The sequence below is a fragment of the Catharus ustulatus genome, chromosome 35 (genome assembly GCF_009819885.2).
Source record: "Catharus ustulatus isolate bCatUst1 chromosome 35, bCatUst1.pri.v2, whole genome shotgun sequence".
In the NCBI taxonomy this organism is placed as follows: domain Eukaryota; kingdom Metazoa; phylum Chordata; class Aves; order Passeriformes; family Turdidae; genus Catharus; species Catharus ustulatus.
Genome location: NC_046255.1, coordinates 1,437,341 through 1,456,800, shown reverse-complemented (window position 1 = coordinate 1,456,800; position 19,460 = coordinate 1,437,341). Strand labels below are relative to the sequence as shown.

At 48.9% G+C, this 19,460-nt stretch overlaps 1 protein-coding gene across 1 annotated transcript; it reads right to left on the bottom strand.

The window, feature by feature from the left end:
• Positions 1-909: 909 nt before the first annotated feature.
• Positions 910-9,282, bottom strand: RCVRN (recoverin). The gene is made up of 3 exons (XM_033084008.1): positions 8,880-9,282; positions 2,781-2,892; positions 910-1,024 (listed from the first exon to the last, which is right to left on the bottom strand). The coding sequence occupies exons 1-3, from the start codon at positions 9,258-9,260 to the stop codon at positions 939-941; spliced, it is 579 nt and encodes a 192-aa protein (XP_032939899.1). The 5' UTR covers positions 9,261-9,282; the 3' UTR covers positions 910-938.
• Between the last annotated feature and the right edge of the window lie 10,178 nt (positions 9,283-19,460).

Sequence of the window (19,460 nt, the reverse complement as noted above, 5' to 3'; positions counted from 1 at the left end):
TTTTTTCCTCTCTAAAAATCCCTTTTTTTCTCTTTAAAATCCCATTTTCCCGTCTAAAAATCCCATTTTTCCCTAAAAAAAAAATCCCATTTTTTCCTCTCAAACCCCATTTTTTTCCCCTAAAAAAAAATCACATTTTCCCCCTCTAAAATTCACATTTTCCTCTCTAAAAATCTCTTTTTTTTCTCTCTAAAATCCCATTTTTCCCCTAAAAAAAATCTAATTTTTCCCCTCTAAAAATCACATTTTTCCCCTCTAAAAATCCCATTTTTCCCTAAAAAAATTCCCGTTTTTCCCCCAAAAAATCCCATTTTCCCCCTCTAAAAATCCCATTTTTTTCTCTCTAAAAATCCACTTTTCTTCTAAAAAAAATCTAATTTTTCCCCTCTAAAATCACATTTTTTCCTCTCTAAAAATCCCATTTTTTTCCCTCAAACCTCACTTTTTTCCCCTAAAAAAATCAAATTTTTCTCTCTAAAAATCCCATTTTTCCCTAAAAAAATTCCCATTTTTTCTCTCTAAAAATCCCATTTTTCCCTAAAAAAAATTCCCAGTTTCCCCCCAAAAAATCCCATTTTCCCCCCCCCAAAAAAATCCCATTTTTTTCCCCTCTAAAAATCCCATTTTTTCGTCGTTAAAATCCCTTTTTTCCACTCTAAAAATCCCATTTTCACCCCCCAAAAAATCACATTTTTTCTCTCTAAAAATCCCATTTTTTGCCCCAAAAAAATCCCATTTTTCCCTAAAAAAAACCTAATTTTTCCTCTCTAAAATCCCATTTTTCCCCCCAAAATTCCCATTTTCCCCCCAAACAAATCACACCGATTCCACCCCCGGGGGTTTCAATTCCGTTTATTGCCCCTCCCCCTCCCGCCCCTCCCCCCGCCCCGTTTGGGGATTTTTGGGATTTTTTGGGGATTTTTTTGGGTTTTTATTTCTCATTTTTTGGGCTCGTACTGGATCAGCCTCATGATGGCGTCGTTCTGCATCACGCCCTCGATGAATTCTCCCTCTGCAATTTTATCTGGGGGAAAAAATAAAAATATCGGGGTCGGGGGGGGCAAAAAAATCCGGGGAGGGGTCCCCAAAAATCCGGGGAGGGGGCCCCAAAAATCCGGGGAGGGGTCCCCAAAAATCCGGGGAGGGGGCCCCAAAAATCCGGGGAGGGGGCCCCAAAAATCGGGATTTTTTGGGGATTTTTGGGGATTTTTTGGGGGATTTTTTGGGGATTTTTTGGGGATTTTTTTGGGATTTTTTGGGGATTTTTTGAGGATTTTTTGTGATTTTTTTGGGGATTTTTTGGGGATTTTTTGTGATTTTTTTTGATATTTTGAGGATTTTTTTGGGATTTTTTTGGGGATTTTTTGGGGATTTTTTGGGATTTTTTTGGGAATTTTTTGGGGATTTTTTTGTGATTTTTTTGGGGATTTTTGGGGATTTTTTGGGGATTTTTTGTGGATTTTTGGGGATTTTTGGGGGATTTTTTGTGATTTTTTTGAGAATTTTTTTGGATTTTTCAGGGATTTTTTGGGGATTTTTTGTGATTTTTTTGGGATTTTTGGGGGATTTTTTTGGGGATTTTTTTGGGATTTTTTTGGGATTTTTTGGGGGATTTTTGAGGGATTTTTGGGGATTTTTTTGGGATTTTTTGGGGGATTTTTGGGGATTTTTTTGGGAATTTTTTGGGGGATTTTTTGGGGATTTTTTGTGATTTTTTTGTGGGTTTTTGGGGATTTTTTTGAGGTTTTTTTGGGATTTTTGGGGGGTTTTTTTGGGGATTTTTTTGAGGGATTTTTTGAGGATTTTTTTGGATATTCTGAGGATTTTTTTGTGATTTCTTTGGGATTTTTTTTGAGGTTTTTTGTGATTTTTTGGTGATTTTTTTTATATTTTGGGGGGATTTTTTGTGATTTTTTGAGGATTTTTTCAGATTTTTTGGGATTTTTTGGGGGATTTTTTTGGGATTTTTTTGGAGATTTTTTGGGGATTTTTTTGGGATTTTTTAGAGATTTTTTGGGGTTTTGGGGGAATTTTTGGTGATTTTTTGGGGATTTTTTCAGATTTTTTGCGGGATTTTTTTGGGGATTTTTTGGGGGATTTTTTGGGAGATTTTGGTGATTTTTTTGTGATTTTTTTGTGATTTTTTGGGGGATTTTTGAGGATTTTTTGTGATTTTTGGGGGATTTTTGGGGGATTTTTGGGGATTTTTTGGGGATTTTTTTTGGGATTTTTTAGAGATTTTTTGGGGTTTTGGGGGAATTTTTGGTGATTTTTTGGGGATTTTTTCAGATTTTTTGCGGGATTTTTTTGGGGATTTTTTGGGGGATTTTTTGGGAGATTTTTGGGGATTTTTTGTGATTTTTTGGGATTTTATTGGAGATTTTTGGGGATTTTTTGTGATTTTTTGGGATTTTATTGGAGATTTTTGGGGATTTTTTTGGGATTTTGGGGGATTTTTTGGGGATTTTTTTGTGGGATTTGTTTTGGATTTTTTGTGGGATTTTTTGTGATTTTTTTGGGGATTTTTTTTCAGAATTTTTGGGGATTTTTTTGGAGAATTTTTAGGATTTATGGGGATATTTTTTGGGGTTTTTTGGCGGGGAATTTGGAGTTTTTTGGGGAGAATTTCGGGTTTTGGGGGGGGAATTTGGGTTTTTTTGTTTGTTTTTTGGGGTTTTTTTGTTTTGGAGGGAATTTTTTTGTTTTTCTGGGGGAATTCTGGGGGTTTTTTTTGTTTTGGGGGGATTTTTTGAATTTTTGGGGTTTTTTTGAGCCCTCACCGTTCTCCCCCTTTTTGAAATACGCCCAGAGTTTGTCCGCCCGTTTCTGGGGGCTGTTCTCGTCCTCGGGCAGCAACTTCTGCTCCTCGGCCGGGATCATCTTGAAAATCGCCTGGGGGGCCAAAAACCGTCAGGGGAACCAAAAATGGGGTTGGGAACCCAAAAATGGGTCTGGGGGCTCCAAAATCCGTCAGGGGAACCCAGAAATGGGTCTGGGGGTCCCAAAAATGAGTCTGGGGGACCCAAAAATGGGACTGGGGGATTCAAAATTGGGTCTGGGGGCTCCAAAATCCGTCAGGGGAACCCAAAAATTGGGGTTGGGAAACCCAAAAATGGGGTTGGGGGACCCAAAATCCGTCAGGGGAACCAAAAATGGGTCTGGGGGATCGAAAAATGGGACTGGGGGGACTAAAAAATTATCTGGGAACCCCAAAATTGGGTCTGGGGGACCCCAAACCCCGTCAGGAACCCCAAAATTGGGTCTGGGAACCCCAAAAATGGGTCTGGGGGCCCCAGAATTGATCTGGGGAACACAAAATTGATCTGTGAACTCCAAAATTGGGTCTGGGGGCTCCAAAACCCGTCAGGGGAACCCAAAATTGGGATTGGGGACTCCAAAATTGGGTCTGGGGGATCCAGAATTGGGTCTGGGGGCTTCAAAATTGGGTCGGGGAACCCAAAAATGGGTCTGGGGACTCCAAAATGGGACTGGAGACTCCAAATTGGGTCTGGGGGCTCGAAAAATTGGTCTGGGAACCCCAAAATTGAGTCTGGGGGACCAAAAATTGGTCTGGGTGTTCCAAAAATGATTCGGGAACCCCAAAATTGGGTCTGGGGGTCCCAAAACCCGTCAGGGGAACCCAAAAATGGGGTTGGGAACCCAAAATTTGGGTCTGGGGGATCCAAAATTGGGTCTGGAGACCCCAAAAATGAGTCTGGAAGTCCCAAGAATTGGGTCTGGGGGCCCCAAAATTGGTTTGGGAAAACTCAAAAATGGGTCTGGGGGCTCAAAAAATGATCTGTGAACCCCAAAATTGGGTCTGGGGGCTCCAGAATTTATCTGGGAACCCCAAAATTGGGTCTGGGGGATCCAAATCTGGGTCTGGGGGCCCCAAAATTTGGTCTGGGGATCCTAAAAATGGGACTGGAGACCCCAAAAATGGGTCTGGGGGCCCCAGAATTGATCTGAGAACTCCAAAATTTATCTGGGAACCCCAAATTGGGTCTGGGGGCTCCAAAAATGGTCTGGGGAACCCCAAAAGTGGTCTGGAAATCCCAAATATGGGTCTGGGGGCTCGAAAAATGATCTGGGAACTCCAAAATTGGGTCTGGAGATCCCAGAAATGGGTCTGGGAACCTCAAAAATGGGTCTGGGGGATCCAAAATTGGGTCTGGGGGCTCAAAAATCATCTGGGGACCCCAAAAATGGGACTGGGGGAACCAGAATTGGGTCTGGGGGACAAAAAATGTCTCTGGGGACCCCAAAAATGGGTCTGGGGGCCCAAAATTGGGTCTGGAGGGTCCAAAATTTTTCTGTGAACCCCAAAAATGAATCTGTGGGCTCGAAAAATGGGTCTGGGGGCCCCAAAAATTGGGGTTGGGAACCACTAAAATGGGTCTGGGGGCCTCAGAATTGATCTGTGAACCCCAAAAATGGGTCTGGGGACTCGAAAAATTGGTCTGGGAACCCCAAAAAATGGGTCTGGGGACTCCAGAATTTATCTGGGAACCGCAAAATTGAATCTGGGGGATCCAAATCTGGGTCTGGGGGCCCCAAAATTTGGTCTGGGGATCCTAAAAATGGGACTGGAGACCCCAAAAATGGGTCTGGGGGCTCCAAAAATGACTCTGGGAACCCCAAGAATTGTCTGGGGGCCCCAAAATTGGGTCTGGGGGCTCCAAAATGAGTCTGGGGAACCCCAAAATTGGGTCTGGGGGATCGAAAAATGGGTCTGAGGACCCCAAAAATGAGTCTGGGGGCTCTGAAAATTGATCTGGGGGGACCAAAAATGGGTCTGGAGATCCCAAAATTGATCTGGGAACTCCAAAATGAGTCTGAGGGCCCCAAAATTTGGTTTGGGAACCCTAAAAATTGGTCTGGAGATCCCAAAAATGGGTCTGGGGGATCGAAAAATGGGTCTGGGGGGCCCTAAAATGGGTCTGGGGGATCCAAAAATGGGTCTGGGGGATCCAGAATTGGGTCTGGGGGACCCAAAAATTGGGATTAGGAACCCAAAAATGAATCTAGGGAACTCGAAATTGGGTCTGGGGGCTCCAAAGTTAATCTGGGAACCCCAGAAGTGGTCTGGAGATCCCAAAAATTGGTCTGGGGGTTCCAAAATTGTTCGGGGGGACCAAAAAATTATCTGGGTGGAACCAAAAATTGGGATTGGGAACCCCAAAAATGAGTCTGGGGGGACCAGAATTGAGTCTGGGGGCCACAAAATTGGGTCTGGGGCCTCAAAAATTGGGGTTGGGAACCTCAAAATTTATCTGGGAACTCCAAAATTTATCTGGGAACCTCAAAATTGGGTCTGGGGAACCCAAAAATGGGTCTGGGGGGAACAAAAATTGAGTCTGGGGGCCCGAAAATTGGGTCTGGGGGCCCCAGAATTGATCTGGGGAACACAAAATTGATCTGGGAACGCCAAAATTGGGTCTGGGGGTTCCAAAAATTGATCTGGGGGCTCCAAAATTGGGTCGAGGGGACCAAAATTTGGGTCAGCGGGCTCCAAAAATGGGTCTGGGAACCCCAAAAATTGATCTGGGAATCCCTAAAATGGGTCTGGGGGCTCCAAACTCCGTCAGGGACCCCAAAAATGGGAGTGGGAACCCCAAAATTGAGTCTGGGGGCTCCAAAAATAAGTCTGGGGAACCCCAAAATTGGGTCTGGGGGATCGAAAAATGGGTCTGAGGACCCAAAAATGAGTCTGGGGGTCTCAGAATTGATCTGGGGATCCCAAAAATGGTTTGGGGACCCCAAAAATTGGGTCTGGAGATCCCAAAAATGGGTCTGGGGGCTCCAAAATTGGGGTTGGGAACCCTTAAATGGGTCTGGGGGCTCCAAAAATTGATCTGGAGACCCCAAAAATGGGTCTGGGGGTCCCAAAATTGAGTCTGGGGGCTCCAAACCCGGCCCTGCTCAGGGTGGGGGAGGGGATTTCCCCCCCCCTCCCCTCCCCTCCCCCACCCCGATCCGTTTATCGCCCCTCCCCCCCCGGGGATTTTTCCATCCGGGATTGAAAATCCGGGATCAGGGGGGGAGGGGGGAGGGGCAAAGCCAATTAACGTAATTAGGGGGTGGGGGAGGGGCGGGGGAGGGTGGGGGAGGGGCGAGGGGGGGCAGGGCCCCTCCCCCACATTCCGAGGGGAATTCCCGGATCCAGGGGATCCCAAATTCCTCAGGGGATCCCAAAATTCCAGGGGGTTCCCCTGGCCAGGCCTGATCCATCCCAAAATCCCAAATCCAAAAATCCCAAATTTCCCATCCCAGATTGCCCAAATCTCCCATTTTTAACCCCAAATCTCCCGTTTTTCACCCAAAACTCACCGTGATCATCTCCAGCACCTCACTCTCGCTGATTCCCAATTCCCACAATCCCAAAATCCAAAATTTCCCTTCCTAAATTGCCCAAACTCCCCATTTTTCACCCCAAATCCCAAATTTCCCATCTCAGATCCCAATTCTCCCATCCCAAATCCCAATTTTCCCATTCCAAATTGCCCAAATTCCCCATTTTTCACCCCAAAACTCACCATGATGATCTCCAACACCTCACTCTTGCTGGTTCTCAATTCCCAGACCCCAAATCTCCAATTTTACACCCAAAACTCACCGTGATGATCTCCAGCACCTCGCTCTTGCTGACCTCCCCGTTGCCACAATCCCAAATTCCCCATTTTTCACCCCAAAATCCCCATTTTTCACCCCAAATCCTGAATTTTCCTCACCGTGATGATCTCCAGCACCTCACTCTCGCTGATTCCCCAAAATCCCCATTTTTTCACCCCAAACCCTGAATTTTTCTCACTATGATGTTCTCCAGCACCTCAGTCTTGTTGATTCCCAATTCCCACAACCCCAAATCCCAAATTCCCCATTCCCACAATCCCAAATTCCCAATTTTTAACCCCAAATCTCCCATTTTTCGCCCAAAAATCCCCATTTTTCACCCCAAATCCCATTTTTTCCCCAAAACTCACCGTGATGATCTCCAGCACATCGCTCTTGCTGACCTCCCCATTTTTAACCCCAAATCTCTCATTTCTCACCCCAAAATCCCCATTTTTAACCCAAATTCCCCATTTTTAACCCCAAATTTCCCATTTTTAACCCCAAATTCCCCAAATTCCCCATTTTTCACCCCATTTTTCTCACCGTGATGATCTCCAGCACCTCACTCTTGCTGACCTCCCCATTTTTCACCCCAAACTTCCCATTTTTAACCCCAAATCTCCCATTTTTTACCCAAAAATCCCCATTTTTCACCCCAAATCCTGATTTCTCACCGTGATGATCTCCAGCACCTCGCTCTTGCTGACCTCTCCATTCCAGAATCCCAAATTCCCCATTTTTAACCCCAAAATCCCCATTTTTCACCCCAAATTCTCCATTCTGACAATCCCAAATTGCCCAAAATCCCCATTTTTCACCCCAAAATCCCAAATTTTCTCACCGTGATGATCTCCAGCACCTCGCTCTTGCTGGTTCTCAATTCCCACAATCCCAAATCCCCATTTTTCACCCAAATTCCCCATTTTATCTTTTCCTCACCGTGATGATCTCCAGCACCTCGCTCTTGCTGACCTCCCCATTTTTCACCCCAAATTCCCCATTTTTAACCCCAAATTTCTCACCGTGATGATCTCCAGCACCTCGCTCTTGCTGACCTCCCTGTTGCGATCCCAAACTCCCCATTTTTCACCCCAAATCTCCCATTTTTTACCCCAAATCTCCCATTTTTCACCCCAAAACTCACCGTAATAATCTCCAGCACATCGCTCTTGCTGACCTCCCCATTTTTAACCCCAAATTCCCCAAAATCCCCATTTTTCACCCCAAAATCCCATTTTCTCACCGTGATGATCTCCAGCACCTCGCTCTTGCTGACCTCCCCGTTGCGATCCCAAAATCCCCATTTTTAACCCCAAACTCTCCATTTTAAACCCAAATTCCCCATTTTTCACCCCAAATCCTGAATTTTCCTCACCATGATGATCTCCAGCACCTCACTCTTGCTGGTTCTCCATTCTCAAACCCCAAATCTCCCATCTCAGACCCCAAACCCCCCATTTTTCACCCCAATTCCCCATTTTTAACCCCAAATTTTCTCCTCACCGTGATGATCTCCAGCACCTCGCTCTTGCCCATTCTCCATTTTGACAATCCCAAATTACCCAAATTTCCCATTTTTCACCCCAAATCTTTTCCTCACCGTGATGATCTCCAGCACCTCGCTCTTGCTGATTCCCCATTTTTCACCCCAAATTCCCACTTTTTAACCCCAAATTTCCCATTTTTCGCCCAAAAATCCCCATTTTTCACCCCAAATCCTGAATTCTCACCGTGATGATCTCCAGCACCTCACTCTTGCTGACCTCCCCATTTTTCACCCCAAATCCCCATTTTTCACCCCAAATTTCCTCCTCACCGTGATAATCTCCAGCACCTCACTCTTGCTGGCCTCCCCGTTGCAGACACCAAATCTCTCATTTTTAACCCAAACTCCCCATTTTTTAACCCCAAATTTCCCATTTTTCACCCAAAAATCCCCATTTTATCTTTTTCTCACCGTGATGATCTCCAGCACCTCGCTCTTGCTGACCTCCCCGTTGCGATCCCAAATTCCCCATTTTTAACCCCAAATCTCCCATCTCAGACCCCAAATTCTCCATTTTAACCCCAAACTCCCCATTTTTAACCCAAATTCCCCATTTTTCACCCCAAACTCCCCATTTTTAACCCAAAATCCCCATTTTATCTTTTCCTCACCGTGATGATCTCCAGCACCTCGCTCTTGCTGACCTCCCCATTTTTAACCCCAAATTCCCCAAATCTCCCATTTTTAACCCCAAAATCCCATTTTATCTTTTCCTCACCGTGATGATCTCCAGCACCTCGCTCTTGCTGACCTCCCCGTTGCGATCCACGTCGAAGAGCGAGAACGCCCACTCCAGTTTCAGGTGGGTTTTCCCACTGGAGGTGAGGTGCAGCGCGATGATGTACTCCCGGAAATCCAGCGTGCCGTCGTCGTTGGTGTCGAAGCTGCGGAAGACGTGGCGCGCGTAGCCCTGCGGGTCCGAGTTGGGGAAGAAGGTGCCGTAGATCTTCTCGAACTCGGCGCGGCTGATGCGCCCGTCGGGGCACTGGCGCTGGAAGCTCTCGTACCAGCGGCACAGCTCCTCCTCCGTGTAGCGCGTGCTCGTCTTCAGGTCCTCCAGGACCTCGCGGGACAGCGCCCCGCTCTTGGCGTTGCCCATTTTGGGGTCAAGGGGACCCCGCGGGGACCTGGAAAAGAGAAAAATGGGGTGAGGTCAGACCCCGTAATGTGGAGGAAAACGGAAGTTTTGGGTCCCAAAAATGGGGGAAAAGGAAAGTTTCAAATCCCAAAATGTGGAGGAAGAAGGTTTTGGAACCCAGAATTGGAAGGTTCTGGATCCCAAAATGTGGAGGAAAAGGAAACTTTGGGATCCTGAAATGTGGAGGAAGAAGGTTCTGGATCCCAGGAGGAGGAGGAGGAGGAGGAGGAGGAGGAGGAGGAGGAACCTGGAAAAGAGAAAAATGGGATGAGCAAGGGGGATTGGATTGTGAAATGGGGAGGAAGAAGGTTCTGGATCCCAGAATTTGAAGGTTCTGGATCTCAAAATGTGGTGGAGGAAGAAGGTTTTGGATCCAGGAGGAGGAGGAGGAAGAGCCTGGAAAAGAGAAAAATGGGGTGAGGGACGGGTCTGGATCCAAAAATGTGGAGGAAAAGGAAAGTTCTGGATCCAAAAATGTGGAGGAAGAGGGTTCTGGATCCCAGAATTGGAAGGTTCTGGATCTCAAAATGAGGAGGAATAAGAAGGCTCCTCCTCCGTGTAGCGCGTGCTCGTCTTCAGGTCCTCCAGCACCTCGCGGGAAAGGGCCCCGCTCTTGGCGTTGCCCATTTTGGGGGTGGGAGATCCCCGCGGGGAGCGGGGAGGAGGAGGAGGAGGAGGAAGAAAAACCTGGAAGAGAAAAAAGGGGTGAGGTCAGACCCCGTAATGTGGAGGAAAAAGGTTTTGGATCCCAAAATGGGGAGGGAAAGGAAAAGTTCTGGATCCCAGAATTGGAAGGTTCTGGATCCCAAAATGTGGAGGAAGATGAAGGTTCTGGATCCCAGGAGGAGGAGGAGGAGGAGGAAGAGCCTGGAAGAGAAAAAAATGGGGTGGGTTTGAATGGCAAAATGGGGAGGAAAAGCAAAGTTTTGGATCCCAAAATGGGGAGGAGGAAGAAGGTTCTGGATCTCAAAATGAGGAGGAAGAGGAAGGTCTGGGATGGGAGGAGGAGGAAGAGGAAGAGGAAGAGGAAGAGGAAGAGGAAGAGGAAGAGGAAGAGGAAGAGGAAGAGGAAGAGGAAGAGGAGGAAGAAGAGGAGGAGGAGAAGGAGGAGGAGGAAGAGCCTGGAAGAGAAAAATGCAGTGAGGTCAGATCCCGTAATGTGGAGGAAGAAGGTTCTGGATCCCAAAACAGGGAAAATTTTGAATCTCAAAATGTGGAGGAAGAAGGTTCTGGATCCCAGAATTGGAATGTTCTGTATCCCAAAATGGAGGAAAAAGAAAGTTTTGGATGGGAGGAGGAGGAGGTGAAGGAGGAGGAAGAGCCTGGAAGAGCGAAAAGGGGTGAGGTTTGGATTGTGAAATGGGGAGGAATAAGAAGATTCTGGATCCCAAAAATGAGGAGGAAAAGGAAAGTTTTGAATCCCGAAATGTGGAGGAAGAAGAAGGTTCTGGATCCCAAAATGTGGAGGAAAAGGAAAGTTTTGGATCCCAAAATGTGAAGGAAAAGGAAGGTTCTGGATCCAAAAATGAGGAGGAAAAGGAAAGTTTTGGATCTCAAAATGATGAGGAAGAGGAAGGTTTGGAATGCAGGACAAAGAGGAAGAGGAGGAGGAAGAGCCTGGAAGAGAAAAAAATGGGGTGAGGAAGGGGTTTGGATGTCGAAATGGGGAGGAAGAAGATTCTGGATCCCAGGATCAGAAGGTTCTGGATCTCGAAATGAGGAGGAAAAGGAAAGTTTGAGATGGGAGGAGGAGGAGGAAGAGGATGAGGAAGAGCCTGGAAGAGAAAAATGGGGTGAGAAAGGGGATTGGATTGTGAAATGTGGAGGAAAAGGAAGGTTCTGGATCCCAGGATTGGAAGGTTCTGGATCCCGGAATTGGAAGGTTCTGGATCTCAGAATGAGGAGGAATAAGAGGGCTCCTCCTCCGTGTAGCGCGTGCTCGTCTTCAGGTCCTCCAGCACCTCGCGGGACAGCGCCCCGCTCTTGGCGTTGCCCATTTTGGGGTCAGGGGGGACCCCGCGGGGACCTGGAAAAGAGAAAAATGGGGTGGGTTTGGATGCCAAAATGGGGAGGAAAAGCAAAGTTTTGGATCCCAAAATAAGGAGGAAAAGGAACATTTCAAATCCCAAAATGTGGAGGAAAAAGAAGGTTTTGGATCCCAAAATGTGGAGGAAGAAGAAGGTTCTGGATCCCAGGATGAGGAAGAGGAAGGTTTGGAATGCAGGACGAAGAGGAAGAGGAGGAAGAGGAGGAAGAGGAGGAGGAAGAGGAGGAGGAAGAGCCTGGAAGAGAAAAATGGGGTGAGGGACAGGTTTGGATGCCAAAAATGGGGAGGAAAAGGAAAGTTTTGGATCCCAAAATGTGGAGGAAGAAGGTTCTGGATCTCAGGATCAGAAGGTTCTGGATCCCAGAATTTGAAGGTTCTGGATCTCAAAATGTGGAGGAAGAGGAAGGTCTGGGATGCCAGGACGAGGAGGAGGAGGAGGAGGAGGAGGAGGAGGAGGAAGAGCCTAGAAGAGAAAAAAATGGGGTGAGGAGGGGGTTTGGATCCCAAAATGTGGAGGAAGAAGGTTCTGGATCCCAGAATTGGAAGGTTCTGGATCCCAAAATGAGGAGGAATAAGAGGGCTCCTCCTCCGTGTAGCGCGTGCTCGTCTTCAGGTCCTCCAGGACCTCGCGGGACAGCGCCCCGCTCTTGGCGTTGCCCATTTTGGGGTCAAGGGGACCCCACGGGGACCTGGAAGAGAAAAAAGGGGTGAGGAAGGGGGTTTGGATGTTGAAATGGGGAGGGAAAAGAAAGTTTTGGATCCTGAAATGTGGAGGAAGAAAAATGGTCTGGGTCCCAGAATTGGAAAGTTTTGGATCCCAAAATGTAGAGGAATAAGAAGATTCTGGATCCTAAAATGAGGAAGAAGAGGAAAGTTTGGAATGGGTGGAGGAGGAGGAGGAAGAACCTGGAAAAGAGAAAAAAGGGGTGAGGTCAGATCCCGTAATGTGGAGGAAAAAGAAGGTTCTGGATCCCAGGAGGAGGAGGAGGAGGAAGAGGAATAGGAAGAGGAAGAGCCTGGAAGAGAAAAAAAATGGGGTGAGGAAGGGGTTTGGATCCCAAAATGTGGAGGAAGAAGAAGGTTCTGGATCCCAAAATGGGGAGGAAAATGAAAGTTTTGAATCCCAAAATGTGGAGGAAGAAAGTTCTGGATCCCAGGATCAGAAGGTTCTGGATCTCGAAATGAGGAGGAAAAGGAAGGTTTGAGATGGGAGGAGGAGGAGGAGGAGGATGAGGAAGAGCCTGGAAGAGAAAAATGGGGTGAGAAAGGGGATTGGATTGTGAAATGTGGAGGAAAAGGAAGGTTCTGGATCCCAGAATTGGAAGGTTCTGGATCCCAGGATTGGAAGGTTCTGGATCCCAGGATTGGAAGGTTCTGGATCCTAGAACTGGAAGGTTCTGGATCCCAGAATTGGAAGGTTCTGGATCCCAAAATGAGGAGGAATAAGAAGGCTCCTCCTCCGTGTAGCGCGTGCTCGTCTTCAGGTCCTCCAGCACCTCGCGGGACAGCGCCCCGCTCTTGGCGTTGCCCATGGTGGGGTCAGGGGGACCCCGCGGGGACCTGGAAAAGAGAAAAATGGGGTGGGTTTGGATGCCAAAATGGGGAGGAAATGGAAAGTTTTGGATCCTGAAATGGAGAAAAATGAAGATTTAGGATGGTGGAGGAGGAGGAAGAGGAAGAACCTGGAAAAGAGAAAAAAGGGTGAGTAGGGGAGATTTGGACCCCAAAATGTGAAGGAAGAAGGTTCTGGATCCCAAAATGTGGAGGAAGAAGAAGGTTCTGGAACCCAGAATTAAGGAAAATGAAGGTTTGGGATGGAGGAGGAGGAGGAGGAGGAGGAGGAGGAAGAGGAAGAGCCTGGAAGAGAAAAAAATGGGGTGAGGGACAGGTTTGGATGCCAAAAATGGGGAGGAAAAGGAAAGTTTAGGATCCCAAAATGGGGAGGACAAAGAAGGTTCTGGATCCCAAAATGAGGAGGAAAAGGAAGGTTTGGAATGCAGGACGAAGAGGAGGAGGAGGAGGAGGAAGAGCCTGGAAGAGAGAAATGGGGTGAGGGACGGGTCTGGATCCAAAAATGAGGAGGAAAAGGAAAGTTTTGAATCCTGAAATGTGGAGGAAGAAGGTTCTGGATCTCAGGATCAGAAGGTTCTGGATCCCAGAATTTGAAGGTTCTGGATCCCAAAATGTGGAGGAAGAGGAAGGTTTGGAATGCAGGACGAGGAGGAGGAGGAGGAGGAGGAGGAGGAGGAAGAGGAGGAAGAGCCTGGAAGAAAAAAAATGGGGTGGGTTTGGATTGTGAAATGGGGAGGAAAAAGAAAGTTTTGGATCCCAGAATGGAGAAAAATGAAGGTTTGGGATGGTGGAGGAAGAGGAAGAGGAAGAGGAGGAAGAAGAGGAGGAGGAGGAAGAACCTGGAAGAGAAAAAAGGGGTGAGATCAGATCCCATAATGTGGAGGAAAACGGAAGTTTTGGATCCTGAAATGTGGAGGAAGAAGAAGGTTCTGGATCCCAGGATTGGAAGGTTCTGGATCCCAAAATGTGGAGGAAGAAGGTTCTGGATCCCAGGAGTGGATCTCAAAATGAAGAGGAAGAGGAAAGTTTGGAATGGGTGGAGAAGGAGGAAGGAGGAAGAGGAGGAGGAGGAGGAGGAGCAAGAGTCTGGAAAAGAGAAAAAGGGGGTGGGTTTGGATCCCAAAATGTAGAGGAAAAGGAAAGTTTTAAATCCCAAAATTGAGGAAAATGAAGGTTTGGGATGGCAGGAGGAGGAGGAAGAGTCTGGAAAAGAGAAAAATGGGGATTGGATTCTGAAATGGGGAGGAAATGGAAAGTTTTGGATCCCAAAACAGAGAAAAATGAAGGATTGGGATGGTGGAGGAGGAGGAAGAGGAAGAGGAGAAGGAGGAGGAGGAGGAGGAGGAGGAGGAAGAACCTGGAAAAGAGAAAAATGGGATGAGCAAGGGGGATTAGATTGTGAAATGGGGAGAAAGAAGGTTCTGGATCCCAGAATTGGAATGTTCTGGATCCCAAAATGAGGGAAAAGGAAAGTTTGGGATGTCAGGAGGAGGAGGAGGAGGAGGAGGAGGAAGAGCCTGGGACGAAGGAGACAAAGGGGTGAGGGGGGTGTGGAGGAAGGATTTGGATCCCAAAATGAGGGGGAAGAAGAAGGTTCTGGATCCCAGGAGGAGGAGGAGGAAGAGGAAGGATTCTGGATCCCAGCAGGAGGAGGAGGAGGAGGAGGAAGAGCCTGGAACTCCAATCGAGGACGAGGAAGATCCTGGAGCCCCAAAGGAGGAGGAGGAGGAAAATCCCAAACCCGAGGCTGAAGGTCCCAAACCCAAATGAACGAGGATGAGGAAGGTCCTGGAGCCCCCAAAGCGGGGAGGAAGATCCTGAGCCCCCCAGAACCGAGGGGGGAGGTCCTGGAGCCCAAAGTGAGGAAGATCCCGAGGCTGAAGGCCCCAGAAATGAGGATGAGGAAGGTGGGAAGGTGCTGGAACCCTGAAACCGAGGCTGGAGGAAATTCCTGACCCCAAAGTGGGGCTGAGGATCCCGAAACTGGGGCTGGGGAAAATCCAAAATCCCGAAACTGGATCTGAGGAAAATCCAAAATCCCCCAAAATGCCAAAATTTGGGCCAGGGAAAATCCCAAAATCCCGAAATTGGGGTTGGGGAAAATCCCAAAACCCCGAAATCCAGACCGGGGAAAATCCGAAATCCTGAAATTGGATCTGGGGAAAAATCCAAAATCCCCAAAAATCTCAAATTTGGGGCTGGAGAAAATCCCAAAATCCTGAAATTCGGGTTTGAGGAAAATCCAAAATCCAAAAAAATCCAAAACTGGGGCCGGGGAAAATCCCAAAATCCCCCAACTGGGGTTGGAGTAAATCCCAAAATCCTGAAATTGGATCTGGGGAAAATCCAAATTCCCCAAAATCTCCAAAATTTGGGCTGGGGAAAATCCAAAAATCCCGGAATTGGGGTTGGGGAAAATCCCAAATCCTAGAATTGGTCCTGGGAAAAATCCAAAACCCCAAAATCCGGGCTGGGGAAAAATCCAAAATCCCGAAACTGGGGCTGGGGAAAAATCCAAAATCCCCAAAATTCCAAAACTGGGGCTGGGGAAAATTCGAAAATCCCGAAATTGGATCTGGGGAAAATCCAAAACCCCAAAATCCAGGCTGGGGAAAAATCCAAAATCCCAGAATTGGGGTTGGGGAAAATCCAAAAATCCCAAAATCCGGGCTGGGGAAAATCCCAAATCCCTCAAAATCCAAAACTGGGGCCGAGGAAAATCCCAATTTCCCCAAAATTGGGGCTGGGGAAAAATCCAAAATCCTGAAATTGGGGCTGAGGAAAATCCCAAAAATCCGAAATCCGGGCTGGGGAAAAATCCAAAATCCCGAAAATTGGGACTGAGGCAAATCCAAAAATCCCGAAAATTCGGGCTGGGGAAAAATCAAAAATCCAAAATCCCAAAAAAATCCCAAATTTGGGGTCGGGGGGGTCCAGAACTCACGGGAAGGTTCCGGGGTCGCGCCGGGGTTGGGTGATGAAGATGAAGATGGAGATGAAGATGAAGATGATAAAAATAAAGATAAAAATGAAGATAAAAATGAAGCTATGAAATGAGGATGAGGATGAGGATGAGGATGAGGATGATGATCAGGGGGTGACGAAGGCTCCTCTCCCGGGGCCGGCGCCGCTCCCGCCTTTATCAGGTGGGCTCGGGGGGGGCGGATTTGGGGGGGATTTGGGGGGGAGGGGGAGGGGAGGGGGGGGGAGGGGATGAAGGTGATCCCGGCTTAGCGGGGGCACGTGGGGAGGGGGGGAGGGGCAGCGCCCAGCCCCCATCCCCCACCCTTCCCCGGGGATCTCTGCAAAACAGCCCCGAATAACCCTGAAAATAACCCAAAAATAATTCAAAATAACCCCAAAATAATTCAAAATAACCCAAAAATACATCCTCAAAATTCCCAAGATGACCCCATAAAACCCCCCAAAAACAGCCCCAAAATAACCCCAAAAATTCCCCAAAACAGCCCCAAAATAACCCCAAAAATAAACCAAAAATAACCAAAATAACCCAAAAATACTGCCCCAAAAACGGCCAAAATAACCCCAAAAATAACCCAAAATAATAAAAAAGTAACCCTCAAATAACCCCATAAAACCCCCCTAAACCAGCCCCAAAAATACCAAAAATTTCCCCAAAATTCCTCTAAAATACCTCCCCAAAACAACCCCAAAAAACCCTCAAAATAACCCCAAAAATACCCCCCAAAAAACTCCAAAAACAACCCCTAAACAACCCAAAAATAACCCCAATTATCCGCTAAAAAAACCCAGAATAACCACAAAATAACTCCCTAAGGAAAACCCCCAAATACCCCAAAATCACCCCAAAAACTGCCCCAAAAACAGCCCCAAAATAACCCCAAAAATTCCCCAAAACAGCCACAAATAACCCCAAAATAACCCTCAAAATAACTCCTAATAACCCCCTAAAAAATCCCCAAAAATAACCCCAAAAATTCCCCAAAATAACCCAAAAATTCCTCCCCAGAAATGCCCCAAAACACCTCAAAGTAACCCAAAAAAACCCCAAAATCCCACCCAAAAAAACCAAAAAATCCCCTCTAAAAAACCCCAAAATCCCCCCCAAAAAACCCCAAAATTCCCTCAAAAACCCCCAAAATCTCCTAAAAAAAAACCCTCCAAAATTTCCCCAAAATAACCCAAAAATTCCTCCCCAGAAATTTCCCAAAATTCTGCAAAGTAACCCCAAAAAAACCCCAAAATCCACCTCAAAAAAACCCAAAATCCCCTCAAAAAAACCCCCAAAATCCCCTCAAAAAAACCAAAATATCCTCCCCAAAAATCCCCAAATTACCCCAAAAAACCCCAAAATTTTCCCCCCCAAATTAACCCCAAAATCCCCTCCCAAAAACCCCCAAAATTAATCCCCAAAAACCCCAAATTTCCCGAAATTTCCCCCAAATTTCCCCCCCAATCCCCTCCCCCCCCGATTCTCCCCTCCCGCCCCTCCCCCCCCGCACGTGCGCCCCTCCCCCCCCCGGGGGCGGCAGATGGCGGTGGGGGAGGGGCGGATCATTAAAGCCTCATTAACGTCGGGGTTAATTAATCACGGGAGGGGGGGGGAGGGGAACTTGTGTAAGGAGGGGGGAGGGGTGGGTGGGGGGAGGGGAGACCCCGGGAGGGCCGGGACGGGGGGGGACAGGGGGGGACAGGTGAGATCTGGGCCCCCCCAGGTGAGCTCAGGTGTGCCCAGATGATCTCTGGACACTCCCAGGTGAGCTCAGGTGTGTCCAGGTGAGTTCTGGGGTGAGCTCAGGTGCGTCCAGGACACCCCCAGGTGTTCCCAGGTGTGTTTAGGTGTCTCCAGGTGAGCTCAGGTAAGGCCTGGGTGTGCCCAGGTGAGCTCTGGTCTGTGCCAGGTGAGCTCAGGTGTGTCCAGGTCAGTTCTGCACTCCCCCAGGTGTGTTCACACCCCCCCCAGGTGAGCTCAGGTGTGCCCAGGTGAGCTCTGTATCCCCCCCCAGGTGTTCCTCAATGAGCTCAGGTGTGTCCAGGACATCCCCAGGACATCCCCAGGTGAGATCTGTGCCACCCAGGTGTGTTCACACACCCCCAGGTGTTTCCAGGTGAGTTCAGGTGACACTAGGAGAGCTCTGGTCTGTGCCAGGTGAGCTCAGGTGTGTCCAGGTGAGTTCTGGGGTGAGCTCAGGTGTGCCCAGGTGAGCTCTGGACACCCCCAGGTGTGTTCACACCTCCCCAGGTGTGTCCAGGTGAGCTCTGTATCCCCCCCCAGGTGTCCCCAGGACACCCCCAGGTGAGCTCTGTGCCCCCCCAGGTGTGTTCACACCCCCCCAGGGGAGCTCAGGTGTGCCCAGGTGAGCTCAGGTGTGTCTGGGACCCCCTCAGGTGTGTCCAGGTGAGCTCTGTGCCCTCCCAGGTGTGTTCATAGCCCCCCCAGGTGAGCTCAGGTGTGTCTGGGACAGCCTCAGGTGTTTGCAGGTGAGCCCAGGACATTCCCAGGTGAGCTCTGTGACCCTCCCCAGCTGTTCCCAGGTGAGCTCCGTACCCACCCAGGTGTTCCCTGGACACTCCCAGGTGTCCCCAGTCCAACCCCAGGTGTGCCCAGACGTTCACAGGTGAGGTCAGGTGTGTCCAGGTGAGCTCTGTATCTCCCCAGGTGTCTCCAAGTGTGTCTCAGGTGAGCTGTGTACCCGCCCAGATGAGCTCAGGTGTGTCCAGTCCACCCCCAGGTGTCCCCAGGTGAGCTCAGGTGTCCCCACCTGTCCCCAGGTGAGCTGTGTACCCCCCCAGGTGTGTCCCCACCTGTCCCCAGGTGTCCGCCCAGGTGAGCTCTGCCCCTCCCCAGGTGTTCCCAGGTAAGTTCAGGTGTCCCCAGGTGTGTTCTGCCCCTCCCCAGGTATCCCCAGATGTCCCCCCACCTGTCCCCAGGTGAGCTCAGGTGTCCCCAGCTGTGTACAGATGAGCTGTGCACCCCCCCAGGTGTGTCCCCACCTGTCCCCAGGTGTGCTCTGAATCCCCCCAGGTGTCCCCAGGTATGTTCCCAGGTGTGTCCAGGTATCCCCAGGTGTGTCCCCACCTATCCCCCCAGGTGTCCCCCGGTGTGTTCTGTATCCCCCCAGGTGAGCTGTGTACCTGCCCAGGTGCCCCCACCTGTCCCCAGGTGTGTTCAGGTGTCCCCCCAGGTGTGTTCTGTATCCCCTCACCTGTCCCCAGGTGTCCCCACCTGTCCCCCCAGGTGTCCACTCAGGTGTGTCCCCACGTGTCCCCAGGTGAGCTCAGGTGTCCCCAGGTGTGTCCAGGTGTCCCCACCTGTCCCCAGGTGTCCCCCCAGGTGTCCCCAGGTGAGCTCTGTGCCCCCCAGGTGTGTTCAGGTCCCCCCAGGTGAGTTCAGGTCCCCCCAGGTGTGTCCCCACCTGTCCCCCCAGGTGAACTCAGGTGTCCCCAGGTGAGTTCTGACCCTCCCCAGGTATCCCCAGGTGTCCCCTCACCTGTCCCCAGGTAAGTTCAGGTGAGCTCTGCACTCCCCCAGGTGTCCCCCCAGGTGAGCTGTGTGTCCC

What these genes read in the sequence shown, in the direction of transcription:
- RCVRN (XM_033084008.1), bottom strand. Translation starts at nt 9,260, where the DNA reads ATGGGCAACGCCAAGAGCGGGGCGCTGTCCCGCGAGGTCCTGGAGGAC. An exon ending in AGGTGCTGGAGATCATCACG is followed by an intron (nt 2,893 to 8,879) that starts GTGAGGAAAAGA and finishes TTGGCCCCCCAG; the next exon opens with GCGATTTTCAAGATGATCCC. An exon ending in TTTCAAAAAGGGGGAGAACG is followed by an intron (nt 1,025 to 2,780) that starts GTGAGGGCTCAA and finishes TTTTTCCCCCAG; the next exon opens with ATAAAATTGCAGAGGGAGAA.